The 22,274-nt window shown below is 64.5% G+C and overlaps 2 protein-coding genes across 3 annotated transcripts; both read left to right on the forward strand.

Moving 5' to 3' along the window:
• The first annotated feature begins 2,863 nt into the window (after positions 1-2,863).
• Positions 2,864-9,398, forward strand: SAPCD2 (suppressor APC domain containing 2). The gene is made up of 6 exons (XM_032306177.1): positions 2,864-3,440; positions 5,968-6,080; positions 6,506-6,652; positions 6,925-7,032; positions 7,153-7,269; positions 7,341-9,398. Exons 1-6 carry the CDS (start codon positions 2,864-2,866, stop codon positions 7,467-7,469), a joined length of 1,191 nt encoding a protein of 396 aa, XP_032162068.1. The 3' UTR covers positions 7,470-9,398.
• Positions 9,399-16,910: 7,512 nt separating this feature from the next.
• On the forward strand, positions 16,911-22,274 carry ENTPD2 (ectonucleoside triphosphate diphosphohydrolase 2). Of its 2 annotated transcripts, none has more exons than XM_032306174.1 (9): positions 16,911-17,110; positions 18,390-18,507; positions 19,007-19,157; positions 19,336-19,495; positions 19,575-19,802; positions 20,280-20,534; positions 20,616-20,735; positions 21,484-21,618; positions 21,703-22,274. In XM_032306174.1, exons 1-9 carry the CDS (start codon positions 16,994-16,996, stop codon positions 21,904-21,906), a joined length of 1,488 nt encoding a protein of 495 aa, XP_032162065.1. In that variant the 5' UTR covers positions 16,911-16,993; the 3' UTR covers positions 21,907-22,274. The 2 variants fall into 2 exon arrangements, with proteins under 2 accessions (XP_032162065.1, XP_032162067.1); XM_032306176.1 differs by having other exon boundaries at positions 21,490-21,618.

Below are 22,274 nucleotides of genomic sequence, written 5' to 3' on the forward strand. Positions count from 1 at the left end.
GCAGCAGAGTGGGGGCAGAGTCCAGAGGGCTCTCAGCCCCTCATATGTGCCCTTGAAGGCAGTTATCACATGATCTCAAAGCTCATCCTCAGAATAGCCCCCAAATCTCGCTTCAAGATGCGGTGTGGGGCTGAGATCAGAAGGGTTCGGACAGTTGAGGCTGGGCAGCCGGAGGCACCTGAAGGGCCAGAGAAGGAGAGCTGGCCCACCTGGACAGATGGCAGGGGCCGCCAGTGAGGGACAGGTGAGTAACAAGCTCCTGGACAGCCTGGCAAAGGTGGGCTTGTGACCCAGGAGTCACCTCCCTTGTGCCCTCATCCAGAGGGTTCAGGCGAGCCAGGGTCCAGAGGCCAGCACAGGCCCCCAGTTGTGCCTGCAGCATGGGGACCAGAGAACCTGGAACAGGCACAGGGACTGTGTAAGGGGACAGAGGGCTCCACTGTCCACCTCCACGGAGCTCGAGGCTGGCACAGTAAGAACGTAACTACAGCTGGGACTGGCACCTCAAAAACCACAAGGGCCCCACTTGGTCTGGGGGTCTGGGAAGACCCTGGGGGTGACAGTGACACTGAAAGGTGCGGAGCTAGGAAAGTGTTGGGTCAGGCTGGAAAGTGGGGTAGAAGGAGGAAGTGGTCAGAATGCAGGATGGGAAGTACACGAGGACCATGCCTCAGTCCCACCCCCACAGCTGGCACTGACTCCAGTGTCTTCGTACCTTCCAGCAGTGCCTCGCCAGGGAAGCCCATCAAGAAACCCACAGACCCAGGGCCTCCTGTCCCATGGTTCCTGACGCTCGGAGAAGACCTTCTTTTTTCAGCACGGTGGGCTCAGGCTCACAGGGGCCTGGCCTGGGTGTTGCTGCCCCACTGTCCCACTGTCTGTAGCAGCAAGGCTTGCTGCTGCTGACCACTGGCCTCCACACCCCCAAGAACCCCCACAGAGCTGTCTCCAGGCCTCCCCATCCCACCTAAGGGTGGGGCATTTCCACTGTGACTTCCAGGATGAGGCTTCCCATGTGTGGGCTACCCACCAAGCCTCCAGTGTGGGCCAGACCGATTCTAGGCTGTGGGGTGGCCCTGTCCTACTTCCAGAAAGCACAGGGAGGCACACATGGGGAGAGAAGCACCATCACGAGAAGAAGGCAGCCTCATGCTGTGAAGATCAGGACACATCACTTTCAAGGTGTGGGTCAGGTGCCCGAGTGGAGCGTCAAAGGATGCAGAGTGATCAGCCCGGAGCAGAGAGGGAAAGGGTGTTCCCGGTGGGAGAGCTACCGTGTGCAAGGGCCCAGAGGTGGGGGCGGTTGCGGATCCTAAGCATGGGGGCCCCGGGCAGGCTGTGCTGGAAGGAGAGTAGGAGAGGGAGACAATGGCGGATCAAACAGCTTGAAATGCTGGAACTTTGTCCCGTCCTGTCACTAAAGGGGAAGGCAGGGGTGGATAGGACTCCATGGGGAACCCCAGGCTCCAGCTTTCTAGGTCCTTCCAAAATTCCTTACCACAATGGAACCCCAACTTCAAGGGCTGTGAAATTAATAAAGGGAAGCCTCGTTTAAAATGGAGTCAGGAAGCCCTGATGGGAGGAGCTCTCACGAACAGAGCACCTGGCCCCGCTGACCTCGCATTCCTGGGCAGGAGGAAATTCAATTCACTACCCTAACAGGAGGAAGTTCTCTCTTTTTTTTTTAAAGATTTTATTTATTTATTTGACAGAGAGAGATCACAAGCAGGCAGAGAGGCAGGCAGAGAGAGAGGAGGAAGCAGGCTCCCTGCTGAGCAGAGAGCCCGATGTGGGGCTCGATTCCAGGACCCTGAGATCATGACCTGAGCCCAAGGCAGCGGCTTAACCCACTGAGCCACCCAGGCGCCCGGAAGTTCTCTTCTTGCAGACACCGCCAGCTAAGCCCCAGCCCCCTCCCAGACTGGCCAGACAGACAAGGACTGGATCCTGGCTGGAAATGAAGCAGGGGCCACTGGGGACACAGGGCTGGCTGGCCTGAAGAGTCGGAACCACTGGAGAAAGTGTCCAGCCAGAGGAAGAGGCCCGAGCAGAGGACTTTGGAAGCGGAGGAGAGCTGGTCGCCAGATGGGGATCTGGGGACACAGGAAAAAGTGGCTTTGTCCTGCGGTAGGCAGGAAAGGCCAGGCTATCCCCAGGGACAAGGCGAGGAGCTAGCAGCAGTGTGGACAGAGAGGCCTCTGTGAGGGGAAGCGCCCAGCTGGCGGGAGCCCACAGACCTCTTGGGACTGTCCCGGTAAATGGGCCCCAGAGTCGGGGTGCCTGGGCCAGGAGACCCCGAGTAGGGAGCGAAGAGTCCCCAGGGAAGCCAGATGGGGAAGGTGACTCCCTGGAGGAGGTGTGCTTCCCGTCCTTACCCCCGCGAGGTCACTGGGGACAGGTTTTCCGTAGGCCCCGCCCCTCGGAGAGGGCCGAACTGCGGCGAGAGGGCTGCGGGTGGCAGGGGGAGCAGAAAGGGGTCCGCTCGGGGGTCCCTCCCCGACCCGCGAGGCCGAGGGGAGGCCGAGCTGCGGGACGCCCGCTCCCCCCACCGCCCGCCGGGGCGGGGCCTCGGCGCTCCCCGGCCGCAGCCCGCACGGCGGCGGGAGCGCGCGGGGCGGGGCCCGCGGGGGAAAATCAAACCAGGCTGGCGGCCTCTCAGCCAATCCGAGAGCAGACGGGCCTGCTTCGGCCAATGGCCGCCGCGAATGCTAATGAGCGCTGACGCCACGAGGAGGGTCCATTCAAAAAGTCGCCGCTATTGTCGCGGCCGGCCGCGCGGGGACCGAGCCGGGGCCGCGGCCGGGGACGCCGCCGGGGTCGGAGCCGGGGCCGCAGCCGGGGCCGCAGCCGGCGGCGGCCGCCCATGGCCGGAGCCGCGATGGCCGAGGCGGGCCGCGGGCCGCCGGCCGCGCCGGGCACCGAGGGGCTGCCGCGCGCCTTCCTGCAGAGCCTGCGCACCCTGTTCGACATCCTGGACGACCGGCGGCGCGGCTGCGTGCACCTGCGCGAGATCGAGTCCCGCTGGCAGGGCGCCGACGCGCACGAGCTGCCCCGCGGCGTGCTGGAGGGCCTGCGCCGGGTGGCCCCGGCCAGCGGCTACCTGACCTTCGAGCGCTTCGTGGCCGGCCTGCGCACCTCGCTGCTGAGCGCCGACGGCGGCCCGCGGGGCCAGGCGCGCGCCCCGGCCCGGGGGGGCTGCCCGACGCGGCCCGGGGGTCCGCCGCCGCCGCCGCGCCTGATGTTCGCGCCGGCCGACGAGCCGCGGACGGTCCTGGAGAGGAAGCCCCTACCCCTGGGCTCGCGGCCCCCGGCGGCCGGCCCCGGCGGCGCGGCCCGGAGCCTGGAGAAGCTGTGCGGGCCCGCGGAGGCGGCGCCCGGGCCCGCGGAGCCGGAGCGGCCCCAGGGCGCGGCGCTGGAGCGGAGCCCGAGCGCGGACGCTGGTGAGTGCGGGGCGGCCCGCGGCCCCGCCTGGTAGCTGCCCTCCGCCCCCCACCCTGCCGCCGACCCCCGCGACCTGCGCCTCAGGCCGGAGCCGGAGAGGTGCTGCGGGTGCTTCTCGTGCCGCAGGGGGCGGAGGCGGGCCGCTGAGTGAGCCCGAGGGCCGTGAGCGCCCAGAGGGAAGGGGCCTCTTGCCTTTCCCGGTGTGCTGCGAGGCCAGGAGGCAGGGAGCCCCTCCTCCGCCACCGTGGGCGAGGCCACCGGGGCCAAGGGGCTGGGGGGTGACTCCAGACTCCCCCAGGAAGTCGCCCTACCCATCCAGAGCTGAGCACTGGGGATTCCTGCCCCACACCTGGAGACACTAAGGCCCTCAGTCGCGTCTCGGATAGCAGCCTAGGCTGAGGAGTTTCCCTCTAGTTCAGAGGAGAGAGGGTCCCCCGGACTGAGAAGGCCCCCTCCCACCTTTCGTGGGTCCTTACTTTGGCAGCTCTACCAAGAGGGCTGGGCTCACTGCCTTCCCCACGAGGCAGGATGGACTCTCCCAGGAAGACCTGGAGGGGTTGCCAGGAAGCTTGACATGGTAGGTGGGTCTCCAGCCCAATCTTCAAGGCCTACCAGGCTGACACCAGAGAAGGACCCAAATGCAGCAAACTACTCCCTGCCCCTGCCCCTATCTGAGGGGGTAGCCAGCCGGGTCCTTGCCTGGCTTCCGTGCAGTGGGCAGTGACAGGAAGATGGCTGGATGACCCCTGTGGGCCCCTCCAGTGTCTGCTCTGGGAATAGCAGCTGCCTTATGGATGGGGTGGGGTCCCCTTCCCACAGAGCATTCTGCCTCCTTGCAGCACCCCCACCACTGCAACTGCCAGCCCTTCCTATGCCTTCACCGCCCCACCAGCCTCACTGGGCCTCTGCCCCAACCGTGCCCATATTCCCCAGCCCCGTGACTGGCTCCCAGGCTCTGTGACAAAGCTGTCCCCCAGCCCGTCGCAGGGTGGGGGCTCTCCCTGCTACTCAGTGGCCAGCCCCTCTGTCCCCATGGTCTGGGGAGGCGGGAGGGCACTCCTGGGTGCATGGCTGGAGCCGTCCCCAAGGCTCCACATACCTGAAAATCAGTGTGGGGTTGGGGTTTGGGGACCTCCGACCTGTGGCCCAGCCATGCTCTGTCCTGGGGCCCTGGGTGGCCCTAGGTCACCTGCTGTGCCTTCCTGAGGATTCGACACAGGGCTGGGCAGGTGACACGTGCTCATCATGGGGCAGCTTGAGGCTCAGGCCAGCCTCTCACTGTCCCCTTTACAGACAGAGGCCCAGACCAGAGGCGTGGCATGTGTGTGGAGTCCAAATCGGCACTCCTAGATCCCCCAGCTTCCCAGGAAGGGAGAAACCCCCACCCCGGGGATCCAGGGCCCCCTTCTTTGGCCCTGTTGGAGCTCAGTGCACCCAGACCCAGTGGGTACAGGCTCCTGGCTCAGGCCCAGATGGGTTCAGGGCTGCCTGCACCTACTGGTCATCCAACAGAACACCCAGGGTGCTGTCATCTGAAGTTGCCCCCAGACCAAGCCCAGGTGTTCTGCGGCAGTTCCCCGCCCCCCAGCGTCCCTCCACTGTGTCTTCTCTGCCCGCCGTGTAGCACAGGCAGGTTGGGACGTGATTTCTGGGCTTGCTTGTAGCCTGTCCGCCGAGGCTGCCTGGAGGCCTGCCCTGTCACCTGGTGCCAACCCGGTGGACGTGTCCGCTTCTTGCATCACCCCCCACCCCCTTAGCCAGTGCTGGGGGCATAGCCTGTGAGGATGAGCCCGGTGTAGGGGGACAAGGCCAGGGATCCACTCCCCCCCTTGTGTCGTCCTGCGTACACTCCCATCCCCCAGGGAAGCCAGCTGGACCTGCCGGCCCTTCACCCCCAAGCCGACTCCGCTGCAGGGGTCCCTAAGCTGTAGGAGCTGCTAGGTTACGTCAGAGTGAGGTGTGTGCCGGCCCAAGGTCGTGTTTTACCCTTCCTGGGAGGAGTTCGGTCTGGGCCCTCCCACTTGACCGGCACTGACTCTAGCCACCCTGGCAGACCAGGAGAGCCGGGAAGCCCGGGGCCCTGCTCACTCGCCCTATTCCCTTTGAGCCCCTGCGGGTACACAAGTCCTCTGGGCACGGGGGGGATGCCCAAACTGGGCGATGCCCTTGCCCTTGGGCACTCGTGCTGGGGCACTCTGTGGGCACACACATCTGTGTTGTGTGTACAAACCTGCAGCCTCAAGGGCCACACGGCCCTCCCAGTATGGGGGTGTGGGGATCGAGTGAGGAACTGGACCCCACAGAGGCAAGGTGTGTACAGGGCTAGGCGGTGGCCTAGGGATAGGTTGAGATGGGGGGGCTCTGTGCAGAGGCCCCGAATTGCCCACGAGCCCCGAATTGCCCACAAGCATGCCCAGAGGCATGTCGGCCTGGACACCCAGCTTTGCACTGCCAGGCTTGGGGTGGAGGTGTTGGGCCTGACTAGGCAGGCCTGGAAACGAGCCAGAGTCTTGCCTCCCTCCACAGGTGCACTGGCCTGCAGGCCCCGGGAGCTCGGCCTGGGCGATGCCCTTCGGGTTCCCCGTGCCCGAGGGGAGCGTCGGAGGCACACCATCACCAACGGCGTGGACTGTGACCTGGTGGGTGAGGGCTCTGGGGGATTGTCCATGTTGCCTGGGATTGGACTTGGCCCACGCTTGGTCTCCTGGACCAGCCCTCCTCCTGGGAGGTAGCCACCAAGCCTGGGTTCCGGGGGGGCTGGCATGGCAGTTGGTTATAAACATGTCTCCCCTCGCGGGCTTGAATCCACTGGAGGGACGGCTCAAGGCCAGATGAAGAAGGCCTTCAGGGAGGAGGGGGCCTGGGTGTGCGGCGGCTTGCGGAGCACGCACGGCCCCTCCCCGGAACGGCCCAGCTCGCCTGCTCCCTGGGAGAAGGTGCACGGGGGGTGAGGGCAGGTGGTGTCCTATGGGGTGCAGGTGTGGGCAGGTCAGCGCTGGTGGGGCTGGTCTGCCGTGTGTGGCCGGGGTTCCTCATGAGCACGTGGCCTCCCCGCGTGTGGCAGCTGAAGCAGATGCAGGAGCTGGAGCAGGAGAAGGAGGTGCTGCTGCAGGGCCTGGAGATGATGGCGCGCGGCCGCGACTGGTACCAGCAGCAGCTCCAGCGTGTGCGGGAGCGCCGGCGCCGCCTGGGCCAGAGCAGGGCCCGCGCCGTGAGTGCTGCCCCAGGGCTGCCCGTCCCTGTCCTGAGACCCATCGTGAGCACGGGTGGTGCCAGCGTGCTGGGACCCCTCCAACACACACGCACTGCGCATGCCCTGGGGCAGGCGTCCCCCAGCGGTGACACCCATGGGCTCCCTGTCTGCTCTGAGCAGTCACTCGGGTGGGGGCCGGGAGCGGCCCCTGTGAGGGTCCCCCCGGGGCACGGTGGCTGATCTGTGGCCGGTCCTGCTCGATGACTTCCCCTCTCCTGCTTCCCTCCCAGGACGTGGGCGCTGAGGGGAGCCCCCTCCCGCTGGGCCAGCTGCTGCCCAAGGTACAGGAGGTGGCCCGGTGCCTGGGGGAGCTGCTGGCTGCGGCCTGTGCCGGCCGGGTGAGTGTCCCCTGTGCCACCCGGCACCTGTGCCCAGCGTGGGGCCACCCCCCCTTGCCCTGGAGGCTGTGCCCGGGGATGCCAGGCCCGCTTGACCTGCCTGACCATGCCCTCCCACAGGCTCCACCCTCATTGTCCTCGGGGCCCCCGTGCCCGGCCCCCACCTCACCTTCAGCCCCGGGCTGGCAGCAGCAGACCGTGCTCATGCTGAAGGAGCAGAACCGGCTCCTCACCCAGGTGAGTGCGGGGAGGGCTGAGGGTGGGGGCCAGAGGCCTGCGGGACCCTGACCGACCTCCTACCTGCCCAGGAGGTGACGGACAAGAGCGAGCGGATCACGCAGCTGGAGCAGGAGAAATCCGCGCTGATCAAGCAGCTGTTCGAGGCGCGCGCGCTCAGCCAGCAGGACGCCGGGCCCTTGGACTCTACCTTCCTCTAGCTGCTGGGGGGCCCTGACCCGCTCTCGGCCTGCCGTGGTGGTCAGCACGCGCAGGCCCCTCTCTGAGCCCCACTGGGCTGAAGACCACCTGACTGGCCTGGACCCCGTTTCCATCCCCTCGCACCGTCTGGGCTCTCCTGCAGCCCCCGGCGGAGCCGGTGGGTGGGCCGTGTGCGAGAGCACCCCACGGCCCCAGAAACGGGCTCCCTCCTGGCCTCGGGGGGCTGAACCGGGCTGGGGCTGCATTGTGCTGACAGCCTGAAGCTGTGGCAGTCGCCGTCAGTGGACCGCGGGGGACACCACCCAGTGTTTGCCGGATCTCAGGCAGTTCTGCCATGGTCACAGGTGGCCTGGCCTCTCTGACCTGGGGTGTCCAGTGGAAGGTGCTGGTCCCACTAGGCTGCACTTCTGGCCGCAGCCAGCAGAGGGTGCCTCGTACACAACGCCTGGAACTGCCCAGCCGTGGCCAGGGCCAGGGCTGGTCTCCTGCGAGGTGTGCGCCCTGGGGCCCAGCAGGAGATTGGGTCCAGGAGCCCAAGGCCATCTTCCCTCCCTGAGGGGGTGATGGAAGGGGTGTCTGGTCCTGGGGGAGCTCCGGGGGTGAGCTCTCAGAGTTCACACCTGGGCCGAGGCGGCCTGCCTGCTCCCCCTCACCGACCCCAGGCCTTAAAACAACATGGGTTAATGCTCACGAGCCCGCAGAGTGGCCTGTGACCCATGCTCTGGGCCTTGGGCCCACCAGGCACCCTGGCCAGGGCGGGATACGGTCAACAGGGCAGCTGTGGTGCGCCCCTCCCCCAGGGAGGTCTGTCCCCACAAGAGATGTCAGCATGGGCCTCCCAGGTGAGCCCCCCAGGTCCCCTGCCAGGGCCTGCTCACATGACTTGAGGTTCCCAGGTGTAGGGACCGCCCTGTTCCCACCCCTAGCTTGGCATCAGACTTGGAAACCCAGAGGGCTCAGGAAGAGACGAGGCAGGGCCCTTGTCAGGGACAACTCCCCAGCCCTATACCAGGCCCCCCAGAGGGGAGCCCCACCCCAGGAGGGGCCTTGTGACCTGGGCCCCAGTCCCCACAGGAACTCACCTCCCACACTGAGGACAGGACATCCCCGTTGGGTTGTGCAGTGGGGGGCCCCAGGCATGGGGTGAGTATGGAGAGACCCCATAAACCCAGGGAGTTTAGGCACGTGGACTCCCGCGGCCACAGAGGGTCCTGGCTGCGGAGGAGGGGTCCCAGGTGCAGAGCAACTGTCGGCTCCCTGCCAGCTCCAGCTCTGGGCTCCCCACACTGTGCTCAGGGCTTACAGAGGGTGGGGGACTGTCCAGCATGCAAGCTGCCCTCCTTGGAGGATGGGGTAGGGCTCTTCTGGGGCCCCAAAGACCCCCAGGCCTAGACCCATGCAGGCTCTAGGGGAGGGGAACCAAGAGGGGAGTGGGGCCCTGAAAGGTGAGACAGGGCCCCCAGCACCCTTTGGGACATTCAGGGCAAGGGCCAGTCCCGGAGAAATCGTCCCAGCTGGCCGTCTGAGACCCGCCCACCAGGAGCTCTTGGACCCGCTCTTCGCCCTTCTTCCCAAGACCAGTCCCTCCGCACCAGCCCAGACCCTGAGCCCACCGTCGCACTCGGAGTCCCTTCACAGGCTCTCCAAGTGCAACCAGTGACATTTCCAAACCTGAGCACTAACCCCGCCCTTGCTCTTAACCATCCCGTGCCCCTGTCACTCAGGGCAGCCCCCAGGCTCAGCCTCCACCACCCTCCCCAGGCACGGCCGGTAGCCGGCCCCCAGCCCGGCAGCCAGCCTCCACCTCTGGTCTTTGCAAATGTCTCCTAGAACACCCCCTCCCCGCCTCACCCCCCTCACCCGGACCCAACCCTCCTCCACAGAACCCAGCAATGGGAGGGGCTGTAACCCTGAAGCTGGCGGTCTGAAGCCAGGCGCTTGTGGGCCCGGACACCACAAGAGAAGAAATCCAGGTGGCCCCAGGCTGGCAGGTCCCAGACAGCTGGCAGAAGCACTGGTGACATCCGGGGCTAAGTTGGGGTGGGGGGTGCTGTCTTGCTGTGACGGTGACGCCATCCCCGGGCTGCACCCTCTGTCGTGACAACTGAAATGTCTCAAGGTGTTGCCAAATGTCCGAAGGCGGACGGTGGTCGAAACGTTGTCCCTGATTGGGAATCACTGTCCCAGGGTTTCATGTAGGTCAAGTCCAAGGAAAACAAGCATCTGAGTTAAGAAGCTTGTCCACCCACCGGGAGCACGCCCACCGCGAGAGCCAGCAGAAAGAACAGATTCCGTACATATTTCAGATATTGGAATTATCAGACAATATGCAGTAACTTTTATATGTTGAAAGAAATAAAAGAGATTCTTGAAATATAAACCAGGAATCGCCTTCATGGTTTGTTGTTCTGTGAAAGCGTGAGCTGAGTCGGTAAAGACGCACAAGGAAGCAGGGAGCAGCAAACAGCCCGTGGAAGTGACACTGAAAACTCAGTGGACTCAGCCTCCGATGGAAATCTTCAGCTGGAGACTCCGTGAACCAGGAGAGCTTAGGACGGGAAGGAGAACGGGCCCAGAGGGTCAAGGGCACTCCCCTGCCTGCACTCCCAGAAGAGGACAAGGAAGGCGGGGCGCTGCAGGACGGAAAGTGGCTTCGGTTTTCCAGAACTGTCTAAAACCCCCAGTTCTCTGATCCAGAAATCCCAACAAATGCCGGCCAGGCTGGGTAGGAAGAAATGCACCTTTTCTCTCACAAGATCATGAAAGAACCCGAGGACGAAAGCAGTTGCCCACCGGGAGCTCGTCAGAGGCCAGCGGGAGAGAAGGCGGCGGCCACGGCCCAGAGGAACGCTTTCCCGAAAGAAGGCTACATAAAGGAAAACATTTCCTCCTCCCACACCCCAAAATGAGAGCTTGCCACCCACGGGAATTCACGAAAGGAAATTCTGGAGGAAGGACTTCAGGAAAAAGGCCCACGTCAAGAAGGAGCCCTAAATAAGGGTGAGTCAGCTACCGCCGCGGGATGACCTACCTTGAGGCTCAGTGCTGTAAAGCAATGGCTGTTTCCTCGTGGGTGCAGACCTCAGGAGTGGTCACCCTGGGCGGTCCAGCCTGGGAAGTTCTGGGGCCGCAGGTGAGGTGTCTGCAGGGGCCACCATCAGGAAGGGCCGGCTTCCAGCAAGGCACCCTCACAGAGCTGTTGGCCGAGCACCTGGGTTCCTCGTGTCCATGTCCTCACGGCACTGTGTCCGCTTCCCCTAGCACAGATGACCCAGGAGCGGCCCCTAGGAGAGAGCCACCCGTCTGGGAGGACCTGGGCTCAGGGGTCCCTGAGTCACAAGGTCACCTCTGTCTCACCTCTGATGGTCAGAAGCCATCCGCAATCCAGGCCCTCCTCGAGCGGCGTAGGAGAGGAATCGGACGCCCCCTTTGCAGGGAAGGAGAATCGGGCGATCTGTGGACGCATTTTAAAGCTGACCCAAGGGTATCCCTTGGTGCACGCAGACACGAACCGCAGGCGCCGCAGCAGTGACAGCGGCCTGGGGGCCCAGGAGAGAACTGCGGTCACGTGGCAGTGGCGCACGGGGTGGGAAGACAAGCTGAGGCGTCCTTGGGGCTCGAATTGTTCGTAAGGAAAAAGACACTCAGTTTAGCTTTCATTCAGGATGTGCATTAAAGTCACCGGGAGAGCCGGGTAGAACAGCGGCCTCCGGCCCACGCCTTCCCGGGAAGGGAGGGGGCAGGGCACGGTCTTAAGAGAAAAACACAGCCCGGTGCTGGAGGACCCCTCACTGTCCCCTGACACTGTGCACTGTCCCAACATCTGTGAGTGGGCGCAACTCGATTTTTTAAATTGACAATTAATTATCGCAGCGTGTTCACGGTTTCAGAGGCAGAGATCGGTTTCTTCAGCTCCACAGGTGTGATGGGACCATCATGTGCCCTCCCGGTGCCCAGCCCCGTTACCCCAGCCTCCCCCACCTCCCCTCCAGCAACCCTGTTTGTTTCCCCCTTTTTTGTTTTTTAATTTATTTTTATTTAGTTATTTGACAGAGAGAGAGAGAGAGGTCACAGGCAGGCAGAGAGAGAAGAGGAAGCAGGCTCCCCGCCGAGCAGAGAGCCCGATGCGGGACTCGATCCCAGGACCCTGAGCCCACGACCAGAGCCGAAGGCAGAGGCTTCACCCACTGAGCCACCCAGGCGCCCCACCCCCACTTTTAAAAAAAGATTTTATTTATTCACTTATTTGACACATAAAGTGGGAGCGGCAGGGAGAGGGAAGCAGGCTCCCCAGCGAGCAGGGAGCCCAGCATCTGCGGGGCTCGACCCCAGGTTCTTAACTTCCACATGAGTGAAATCCTATGACAATTGTCTTTTTCTGACTGCCATATCACTCAGCGTAATACCCTCTAGTTCCATCCATGTCGTCGCAAATGGCAAGATTTCATTTCTTTTGATGGCTGCATAGTATTCCATTGTGTATATAGACCACATCTTTTTTTTTTTTTTTTTTAAGATTTTATTTATTTATTTGACAGACGGAGATCACAAGTAAGCAGGGAGGCAGGCGGTGGGGGGGTGTGGAGCAGGTTCCCTGCCGAGCAGAGACCCTGAGATCATGACCTGAGCTGAAAGCAGAGGCTTTGACCCATTGAGCCACCCAGGCGCCCTGTGCATTGATTTTTAAAAAAGATTTTATGTATTTAACTGAGAGAGGGAGAGTGAAAGGGAGGGAGACAGCACGAGATGGGGAGCGTCAGAGGGCGAAGCAGACTCCCGGCTGAGCAGGGAGCCCGATGCAGGACTCGATCCCAGGGCCCCGGGATCATGACAGCAGTTGAAGGCAGTTGCTTAATGAGTGAGCCTCCCAGATGCCCCTGTGCATTGATTTTATATCCTGCCACTTTGCTGAAATCCTATCTGAGTTACCGCAATTTGGGGATAGAGTTTTTGGGTTTTCCACAGAGTATCATGTCATCTGCAAAGAGTGAGATCAACTCTAGTTTAATTGTCAGATTGGAGTTTTAGAAATTCAGGTAGCTGTTTTGATGCCTAAATAAGGCATCAAAAACAAAAACAGGAAAAGCTGGAACAGTTGTTATTAATATAAAACTAAAGGGAACCCTGGGTGGCTCAGTGGGTTAAAGCCGCTGCCTTCGGCTCAGGTCATGATCTCAGGGTCCTGGGATCGAGCCCCACATCGGGCTCTCTGCTCAGCAGGGAGCCTGCTTCCTCCTCTCTCTCTGCCTGCCTCTCTGCCTACCTGTGATCTCTGTCTGTCAGATAAATAAACAAAATCTTTTTTAAAAAAAAGAAACAAAAACTAAAGTTGTTACCCTTTGCAATGGTTAGTTAATTTTGTGTGTCACCCTGGCTGGGGTATGGGGCCCAGGCGCTCAACCGAAGCCCTATCGGATGTCGCTGTGAAGGGACATGTCAGTAGGACTCCCATTCCCATCACGAGACTTGGAGGGAGGCAGATCACCCTCCAGAACGTGGTGGGCCCCACCCAATCAGTGTAAGGCCTCAGGAGACAAGGGTAATGTCCCCAAAGAGGAAAGAATTCTACGCACAGACGCTGTTTGGGCTCAAGCCTGCAACAGGACCCCCGCCCCACCCCACTGAGTCTCCGAGCTGCTGACCTGCCCCACGGACGGCAGACTCGCCGGCTCCCACCAGGACATGAGTCCGCTCCCCCAGATCCGAGTCTCGCTCGCAGAGACGCAGAGAGCCCGTCTGGCTCTGACACACAGCACGAGCCGGCACTTGCGTTGGCGGGCGCTGGTCCCAGGGAAGGAACGCGTTCGTGCCGGAACATGTACAGATAGAGCAGCCATGCCAGGGCTCCCGACGTGCCAGGACGACGGAGAGAGACCGGCGACCCACCATCACAGTCGGAAACGGTAGCGAGACGCCAGGCCGAGCGTCCTTCCGTCAAGCTCTGCCGATTAGTGAAGGAAGAGGAAGTCCGAGAGCTGCGGCTCTTCTCTGGAGGAGACGTTCGTGCTGCTGGTCTGGCCTTGAAATCCCGGCCGGAGAGCTGCTTTGCAGGAAAGGGGAATGCGGTGTGGGCCGCCCCCGCAACGCTGTGAGCCGCCCGCCCTCGGTTACTCCACTGCCGGGCAAGCCACAGGAGGGGGACGCAGCTTTAGGAGGGGGAGGAGGGCGTGTGAGGAGGTCCCGAAGCCGGCGCACTGGAGCGAAGCAGGGGTTCCAGGCGATGCCTGCTGGTGAGCTGCCGGGGCCGCTTTCTCGAGGAGAGGCAGTGCGCGGCCCGCCCCGGGGGCCCCGTGGGGTCCCGCTGAGATCCCGTGGGCTCCCGTGGGCTCCGCGACCGCGCTTCTTCTGGGGATCCCCCTTCTGGCCTCGGGTCGCTGCTCTGGCGGGGTTTCTCTTCACGAACGGTGCCACCACAACTGGAGTGTAGACCCAAAGTCATGGGTCTTGTGATCCCGACACAGGCTCTAAAGATTTCCGTGGAAGAGCCCAGAGCGCCAGGAACAGAGGTGGGGAGCGGGGACGGGGCTGTGCTCCCAGACGGGAAGACACACCCGCGCGGCCGGGCCGGGGGCAGGTGCCGGTGCCAGAGCTGGAGGAGGCCCCGCGTCCTCGGCCGGGGGACAGGGCGCGGTGGCCAGCGCTCCCCACACACCAGGCCCGAGAGGCTGACCCGTGGCCCCAGGGCCGGGACAGCCGGTTCTCCGCGCGGAGGATGCCAACTGGAGCCCTTCCCTGGCGCCTCACACACAAACCACCCCCATGTGGGCCAAAGGCTGGCCCCGAGCAAACAGGAAAGCTGGAGAGCGTGACTTAGAGCATCCCACGGCCCACGGCTCGCGGCACCCACAAGACCACAGCGAGGAAAACGACCCATTCGGACGAATTCAGAACTTCTGGGACCTCGCAGCTGGAGGACGGCCGTGCGGCACATGCAGAAAGACAAACAACCTAGAAACTGGGCTAAGAATTTAGCAGACGCTTGGCGGAAGACAGGACGGACGTGCCACGCCGTCTCTTAGGGAGCCGGCAGACGCCGGGAAGATCTCGGACCTCATCTTCCCGGCGTCCCAGAAACCTCCACGCGGCGCGGTCCCCAACGCGCGCGGGGGTGCAGAGAAACGGACCCGGGAGCGGACGACACCCTCGTTCTGAAGACAAGAGAGGATTTGCTCAGAGCCGAACACGGACACGCGGCCCCGGCCTCGCCTGCCGGCACCAGCGCCCGCGGCCGCAGACTTAGCAGAAACAGGCCGCGGCGGGGAGCGCGTGGTGTGTAGTCTGATTTTTCAGGTTCACAGAGTGAGGGGTCTTTAGCAGCAAAGATGCTTCTGCCGCAGATGCCAAGACTGAGGCAGGCAGAGCCAAGATGTCAGCTAGCCTCCGCGAAGGTCCCCGGCCTGGGAGGTCCAGCTCCTCTGAGGACCCTCTCCCCGCACCTCTCTGCAACCGCATGCCTCTGCCGGGACCCAGGCGCCTGTGGCACATCTGGGGCTCTCCCCGGGGTTCCCAGAGGCCCCTCCCACGCAGAACCCCCCCTTCCTGCCCCCCCGCCCCCCTTCCACTCTGGAAGGAAGGGCGTCTCTGCACCAAGGAAGCATGTGGCCGGCCACGTTCTGTCTCAGAGAGAATGCGCTCCCAGGCTTCGTCCTGGCTGTTCCAACTCCTGGCCTGCCCTCTCTTCTGGGACTAGTCTGGGCCCTCTGCCACGAGCCCTGTGGCGTCCAGGCCTCCACTACCCTGGCCCCATCCTCTCATGGCTGGTGGGTCTCACGGCCGGTGGGACCAACCAAAACATCAGGGAGCCCTGCTCAGGGCTTTGGCTTTGTGGGATGAGGTGTGGGGGCTGGGGACCAGCATGTGGGGGACAGGCCTGCGGGCTGCCCGCCCTCGCTTGCCCCCGGGCTCCCTGTGGGCCGCTTTTGTCTTTTTCTTTTCAATCTAATCTGCAGGCCTCTCCCCCTTCTGAGCCTTCCCCGCAGAAGAAAGGCCTAGAAGGGGGAGGGGTGCTGGCAGGATCTGGGGCCTGGAGCCCTGTGCTGGCCACACCCAGAGACTCCGCTGGGGCCCAGCCAGATGGGGCTGTGAGGAGGCCGAGCCATCTCCGGGACTCCCACCCCTTCTGTTGTTGGGGTGCAGAGCTGAAAGAAAGGCTGTTCACTAGGCCTGTGACACCAGACCCTCAGCCTGGCAGCAACCCAGCCCCATTGTCGCAGCCGGCTCCAGCGGAGATGCTGCCTAGACCCTGTCAAAGGCCCCCCTCTGGCCCCCCACTGCCCCACCCCCAGACACTGGCGCTCCAGAGTGGTCTTGCCACGCGGCTCCCTGCTGTTTTGTGGATGGGATTTCTATTTTGCCCAGGGCGCGACATGGGGGTGGCCCGGGCCAGGCTAGTGCACAGGGAGGGTGGGGAGTGGAAGCCTAGAGGCCAGACATTTCACTAAGGGCAGAGCTGAGGTCCGGGGCTGGCTGATCGCTTGCCCCCCCACACACCCCCTTTCCCCTGCCAGCCGGGGACCTGTGAGTGGACGAACAGGTCCAGATCTCTCTCGTCTCCTCGTCCTGCGCGCAGAGGGCCCTCCTCCTGCTCCCTCCTGCCTCCCCCGCCCAGCCTTCGGGGCACCCTCCTCCCCATTAGGGATGGGCCAGACCCTGAGCCAGGAGGTAGGGCCTGGGATTTCCTCTCTCAGCTTGGTGTGTCTGTGACCATCTTGCCCCTTTGTCTATCTGTGCCCTCACCTATCACCTTGGGACCAGGACTGGGTGAGGCAGTTTGGCTGCTCAGCTTTGAGCCCACCCCCCCTCATCTTCCACCCCCGCACCTTGAAAGGCCTGCAGCGCTGCGGTCCGCGTGGTGTCTACGGGGCCCGACGGTCATACAATTGCGGCTACCTGCCATGCGGCTCCGGGCTGAGTCAGCACCACCGACCCAGGCTCTTCTCTGCTCTGAGGGTGGGGCGGGGACCTTGTCGGGGACCCATGTACTTCCTGTTGCTGGGGGGGGGGTCCTTTCAGGACTGGGCCAGGGAAGAGCTGGCCACTCCAGCTGCCTGACCCTCTGAACAAGGCCGCCTGGGAAGCAGCCCAGCCGACCCTTCGGTGCCAGGCCTTCGGGCCACGAGCCCACAGACTCCCCCAGAGAGGGCTGGGAGCGCTCTCGGTCCCGCCCGGGGGGGGGGCGGGGGACTCCGCGGGGGCCACAGGCAGACCCTGGTAGCCAGCCCTAGGGGCCGGGGGGGACCCGCGGAGGGGACGAGTCTCTGGGACCCGGTGGCCCGGAAGGAGGAAGGTGGGCGCTGGGACGCGCTGCGCGGGTGATTCAGCCGCAACTTCTCCCACCTGCGCCGGCCGGCCGGGGCGGGCGGGGGGCGGGCCGGGGCGGGCGGGGGGCGGGCCCGTGGGCGTGGCCAGCCGCCGCCCCAGCCCGTTCGCGCCCCGCCCCGGGCGCCTACCCGCCCGGCCCCGGCCCCGCGGTCCCCTTGCCCCTTGCCCCTGCACGACGCCTCGTCCGCCCGCGCGTCCGCCCATGGCCGGGAAGATGCTGTCGCTGCTGCCGCCGCTGCTGCTGGCCGCGGCGGGGCTGGCCGGGCTCCTGCTGCTGTGCGTCCCCACCCGCGACGTCCGGGAGCCGCCCGCCCTCAAGGTGCGCGCGCGGGCAGCCGGCGCCGTCTGCGGACCAGCGGACCCCGCGGCGGGGGCTCGGAGCCGAGCCGGGCCGGGCCGGCTGCGCCCGCGTGGCAGCCCGGGACCCCCCCCCCCCCCGCCCACTCCACCGTCCACCCGCGCTCCCGGCCTGGCGGGGCGGAGTCCCGGAAACTCCCCGGCTCGCCACGACCTCCGGGAGCCTGTCCTGGGCGCGGCCCAAGAGCTGTCCCTCCGCTCCCCCAGATGCGGGCCCTGGACGCCGCAGGCTGCGGCCGGACCCCTGGCCCCCAGCCCCCTGTGGCCCCCGGGGACGCATCTGGTCCAGGTTCAGCCACAGGTGCTGGGGCCTAAGGACTCCTCCTCATCTACCCGGAGACCCTGACAGCGCCTGGGCAGCCCTTGGGTGCCTAGCGGGGGAGGCTGGGCTGGTCCTGAAGGAGTTGGAGTGGACTAGGCCAGATCTGCGTCCAGTCTCCAGGAGCCCCGCCAACTCCCTTGACCCTTTCTTTATTGGACTTGTGCGAACAGGGACTGGTGTGGGCAAGTGGGTGCTCCAAGCCCTGGGGGGCCCAGGATGGGAGCCTGCAGGAGGGGTGCTCTGGAGCCAAGGGCAAAGAGGAGGTGAGGCTGGGTGGTCTGATCAGGGTTAGCGCGCTGAGGCTGCTTTGGGGGCTGGGGAAGAGGACGACAATGGCCCCTTTCTGGACTCAAGACGGCACGTTCTCCAGCGGGGCTCTCACTGGAGGAACCCTGGCCCTTGGGGTTGCGAGGAAGGCCCGTGCAGGCCCTCTCAGCTGGGCAGGACCCAGCTGTCACTGGGGCTGGCTTTGTCGCGGGGGGTGTCTTCAGGCATGCTTCCAGATCCTGAGGTTGGGCTGAGGTCAGAGAGGAGGGCACAGAGGAGAGGAAGACAGAGTGAGTGCAGGGAGCTCCTGCGGCCGCTTTCTCTCTTGGAACCTGGGGATCTCATGTCCCCAGGGCCAGGTTCCAGGGGTGGTCCCAGGACTCCTCTGACCCTGACAGAGCTCCTGAGCTTCCCTCACCAGGAAGGTTCCCGTAGTCAGAAGAGGACAGGCTCCAGGCCGTCCACCCTGCCTGCCCATTGCCTCCCCAGCCAACCTGCGTCTCCGTGGCTGTCCCTGCTGCCCTAGACCCAGCACTTCATTCTGGAGGTTCCAGCCCTGCCATGGGGTGGGATCGGGTAGAGAGCTGGGGGGCCAAAGGGCATGGCCTCAGGCCCCACCCCCAGCTGACCCTACCGTCACCCCCACTCCCAGTATGGCATCGTCCTGGACGCTGGCTCTTCGCACACATCCCTGTTCATCTACAAGTGGCCCGCGGACAAGGAGAATGACACAGGCATCGTGGGCCAGCACAGCTCCTGTGACGTGCATGGTAAGGTCCCCTGAGACCTAGGCACCCCTAGTCTGGACACCCACTCATTCTAGGGCCTCAGGGGCCCTCTCTGGCCTTACCCTCCAGAATCTCGATGCCTCCTTTGCTTGATGTGGCTGGGGCCTGCTCCAGGAAGGAGCTGCAGAAGCCTCCCAGAAAGAAAGGCTAGGGGCAGTTCAGAGGAGAAAGTAAGCCCCAGGCGGTGGCTGGGAGGTTGGGCCTTCCCTGGCCCAAGACCGGCACACACAAGCAGGCCCCTGAGGAGGGCAGGCCTCGTGCTTTGCCCTGGCACCTGTGTGCACACCCATGGGCAGGTGGCAGCCTGGGAGACCGGGTGGACTCCAGGAAGGTGGGCCCCTTTGTCTCTGAGGGCTGGAGCTGGAAAGGAGTGTCTAAGCCGCCACCTGGTTTAGGAGCCCAAGGTCCCCAATCCTGCCAGTCCATGGCTCACTTAGGGGCTGCCCTTCAGGATTGGGCCCATTTCTCTGTCTCCCTCTAGGAGGGGGGATCTCCAGCTACGCGGACAACCCTTCCAGGGCGGGCCAGAGTCTCGTTGAGTGCTTGGACCAGGCGCTTCGGCAGGTGCCCAAGGAGAGACACGGGGACACTCCCCTCTACCTGGGAGCCACAGCAGGCATGCGTCTGCTCAAGTGAGTGTGCCCGGCCCTGACCTTCCCCATCTCCACGAGAGGCTTAGCACAGGGTAGGCCCCTGCACACCACTCTGGTGCACACCCTCCGCGGTGGCCCTGGGCAGACACAGTGCCCGCAGCAGCAGGATCTCAGCTACCCGCGGAGGCTGTCCCTCAGAGTCCTCCCTGTGTTACAGCATGACCAGTCCAGAGGCCTCGGCCAGTGTGCTCGCGGCTGTGACCCAGACGCTGACCCAGTATCCCTTTGATTTCCGTGGTGCCCACATCCTCTCGGGCCAGGATGAGGGGGTGTTTGGTTGGGTGACCGCCAACTACCTGCTGGAGAACTTCATCAAGGTGGGCCTGATGGCCAGCCCAGTGAGCCAGGGGGCGTGGGGCCCACCTGCTGGCTGACCCCAACCTCTGCTCCCCACAGTATGGCTGGGTGGGCCAGTGGTTCCGGCCGAGGAAGGGAACGCTGGGGGCCATGGACCTGGGGGGCGCCTCCACTCAGATCACCTTCGAGACGGCCAGCCCGGCGGAGGACCCAGCCAACGAGGTCCAGCTCTGGCTCTACGGACAGCCGTACCGCGTCTACACGCACAGCTTCCTCTGCTATGGCCGGGACCAGGTTCTCTTGAGGCTGCTGGCCAGTGCACTGCAGGTGCCCCATGCCCCCCCACCCACCCGCACCACTGTGCCCTCCTGGAAGGAGGGGCGAGAAGAGATGGGAGCCAGGGGTCCAGAGCCTGGCCTGAGGGGCTTGCTCTAGGCAGCAGAAGCCAAAGCCGGGCTTTCCCCAGCTGGCAGGACAGATGCAGAGGCGTCTCCCAGTCACAAATGCCAAGCGGTGGGGGTGGGTCTGGACGTTGCCTGGCTGGGGAGGAAGGAGGGCCAGGGCTGGGTCTCCAAAGGCCTGGAGTGCCTGGCCGGGGGTGGGGGGGGTGCGGGGACGAGCTGTCCAGCAGACACGGGGCGTCATGGAGTGCACCTGAGCACAGAAGCGATGTTGCCCAAGTGGGACTTATGGGAAACTCACCAGGCAGGTCCTAGAGGGAGGCTCTGTGAAGAGTCTGGGCTGAGGGCAGCAGGCAGAGCCTGGCGAAGGGGTGATGCACGCCGCACCTTGCATTCCCCCCAGACCCATGGCTTCCACCCTTGCTGGCCAAGGGGCTACTCCACCCAAGTGCTGCCTCAGGACGTGTACGAGTCTCCGTGCGTGGCGTCCCAGCAGCCCCAGGCCTTCAACAGCAGCGCCAGGGTCAGCCTGTCTGGGACCAGCGACCCTGCCCTCTGCCGCAGCCTTGTCGCGCGACTCTTCAATTTCTCCTCCTGCCGCTTCTCCCGATGTTCCTTCAACGGCATCTTCCAGCCCCCTGTGGCTGGGAAATTCATCGTGAGTGCAGGGGAGGGGCATGGGGCTGGTGCCCTGTAGCGTGTGGGGCCTGTTCTCGGGGTGACCATACCCCCCTTGCAGGCCTTCTCTGCCTTCTTCTACACCATGGACTTCATGAGGACGGTGATGGGGCTCTCTGCGGCCACCGTGCAGCAGCTGGAGGCCGCGGCGGTCACAGTGTGCAAGCAGACGTGGAGGGAGGTGAACTTCCTTCCCGCCGCTCCAGGGCTGGGCGAGAGGGCCCGGCCGGCCGGCAGCGGGCCTCCCTGACCCAGATCTGGAGGACAGAGGGAAGGCCCTGCAGTGGCAGGGCCCAGCGAGTGAAGTGGGTTGGGGACCGGCTGTAGCAGGCAGGACAGCCAGAGCTCAGGGGTAGGGGAGCCAGGCTCTGAAGACGGCTTCCAGGTTTCCGGCTTCTGCCGCTGGTCAGACGCGTGTTGAGTGAAGGAGGTGGCGTTTTCATAGGTGGAGCGTGGGGTGCCAAACCTGGGGAGAAACAGCGTCTCAGGGCTCTGGAGGTGACAGAGGCCCCATCCCATCTTCTCTGTGTCTAGTCTCGGGCACACCTGGAGGGTGGGGAAGTGGGGGAGCAAAAGCCTCGCCCAAGGTCCATGCTGAAGGCCTGCTGCTTCTCCTGGGCCCCTGACCTCGCACTAAGGTTGCTGCCAGCCTGCTGCTCCCGGGGTGGCCATCCCTGCTGTCCCATCGAGGGCCCCCTCCAAAGCAGGGGCAGCCCACAGCCGTCCAAAAGTCATATTGTTGGTCCTGGAGGGGACCATCCTGCCTGGGGGTGGAGACCCCTTTGGCCGCTGAGCCATCTCCGGCCCCTCCTTGCCCATGGGTGTGTGCTGGGGTCAGCAGATATAGCACGCCGCTGCCGGCCACCCCTCCTCGTGGGCCAAGACCTCCAGTGGGTCGCCGGCCCAACGGTATCCCCCATGCGTCCCAGCTGCAGGCTCGAGCCCCGGGACAGCAAGCCCACCTGCCTCACTACTGCGCTGGGGCCATGTTCATGCAGCAGCTGCTGAGCCGCGGCTACGGCTTCCACGAGCGCACCTTTGGAGGGGTGACCTTCCAGAAGAAGGTGGGGGCCGGTGGTCCTGGGGCGCGGAGGGGCGGTCCCCACCCCGGACCGCACGGAGGCTGAGGCCATGCCCCTCGCCCGCAGGCCGGGGATGCCACAGTGGGCTGGGCGCTCGGCTACATGCTGAACCTGACCAACATGATCCCCGCCGAGCCGCCGGTGCTGCGCAAGGGCACAGACTTCGGGGCCTGGGTCGTCCTGGTCCTGCTCTCCGCCGTCCTGCTTCTGGCCGCGACCGTCCTGCTGCTGCGCGGGGCGTGCGCGGCCAAGGCGTCCAGCGCCATCTAGGGGCGGGCTGGGGGCGGCGGCCCTCAGGGACACCCCCCCCCCCATCCTAACCCCATCGCTGCCCAGACCCAGACGGGGGACGCTGGCTTATTCGCCCACAGGGAACGGGGTCCAGACCCTGCCTGCCCGCTTCAGCCCCCTCCAGCCTGCGGGGTCCCCTGGGCCTCCTCTTCCTGGGGGTGGGGGATTCAGACACCCCGCAGCCCTCAGCCGGCGACCCCGGGGCTGGGTGTGCAGAGAGTGGAGTTCGGGCGCTTGGAGCAGCCTCTCCCCAAGTCTGACTGTGTATGAGGGGGAGGGTCAGAGCCCACTGGCTGGGAATGCAGCACCTACTTGTGAAAATTTTGTAATAAAAACTTCTTTCCAGA

This window comes from Mustela erminea, chromosome 12 (assembly GCF_009829155.1).
Source record: "Mustela erminea isolate mMusErm1 chromosome 12, mMusErm1.Pri, whole genome shotgun sequence".
NCBI classification, from domain to species: domain Eukaryota; kingdom Metazoa; phylum Chordata; class Mammalia; order Carnivora; family Mustelidae; genus Mustela; species Mustela erminea.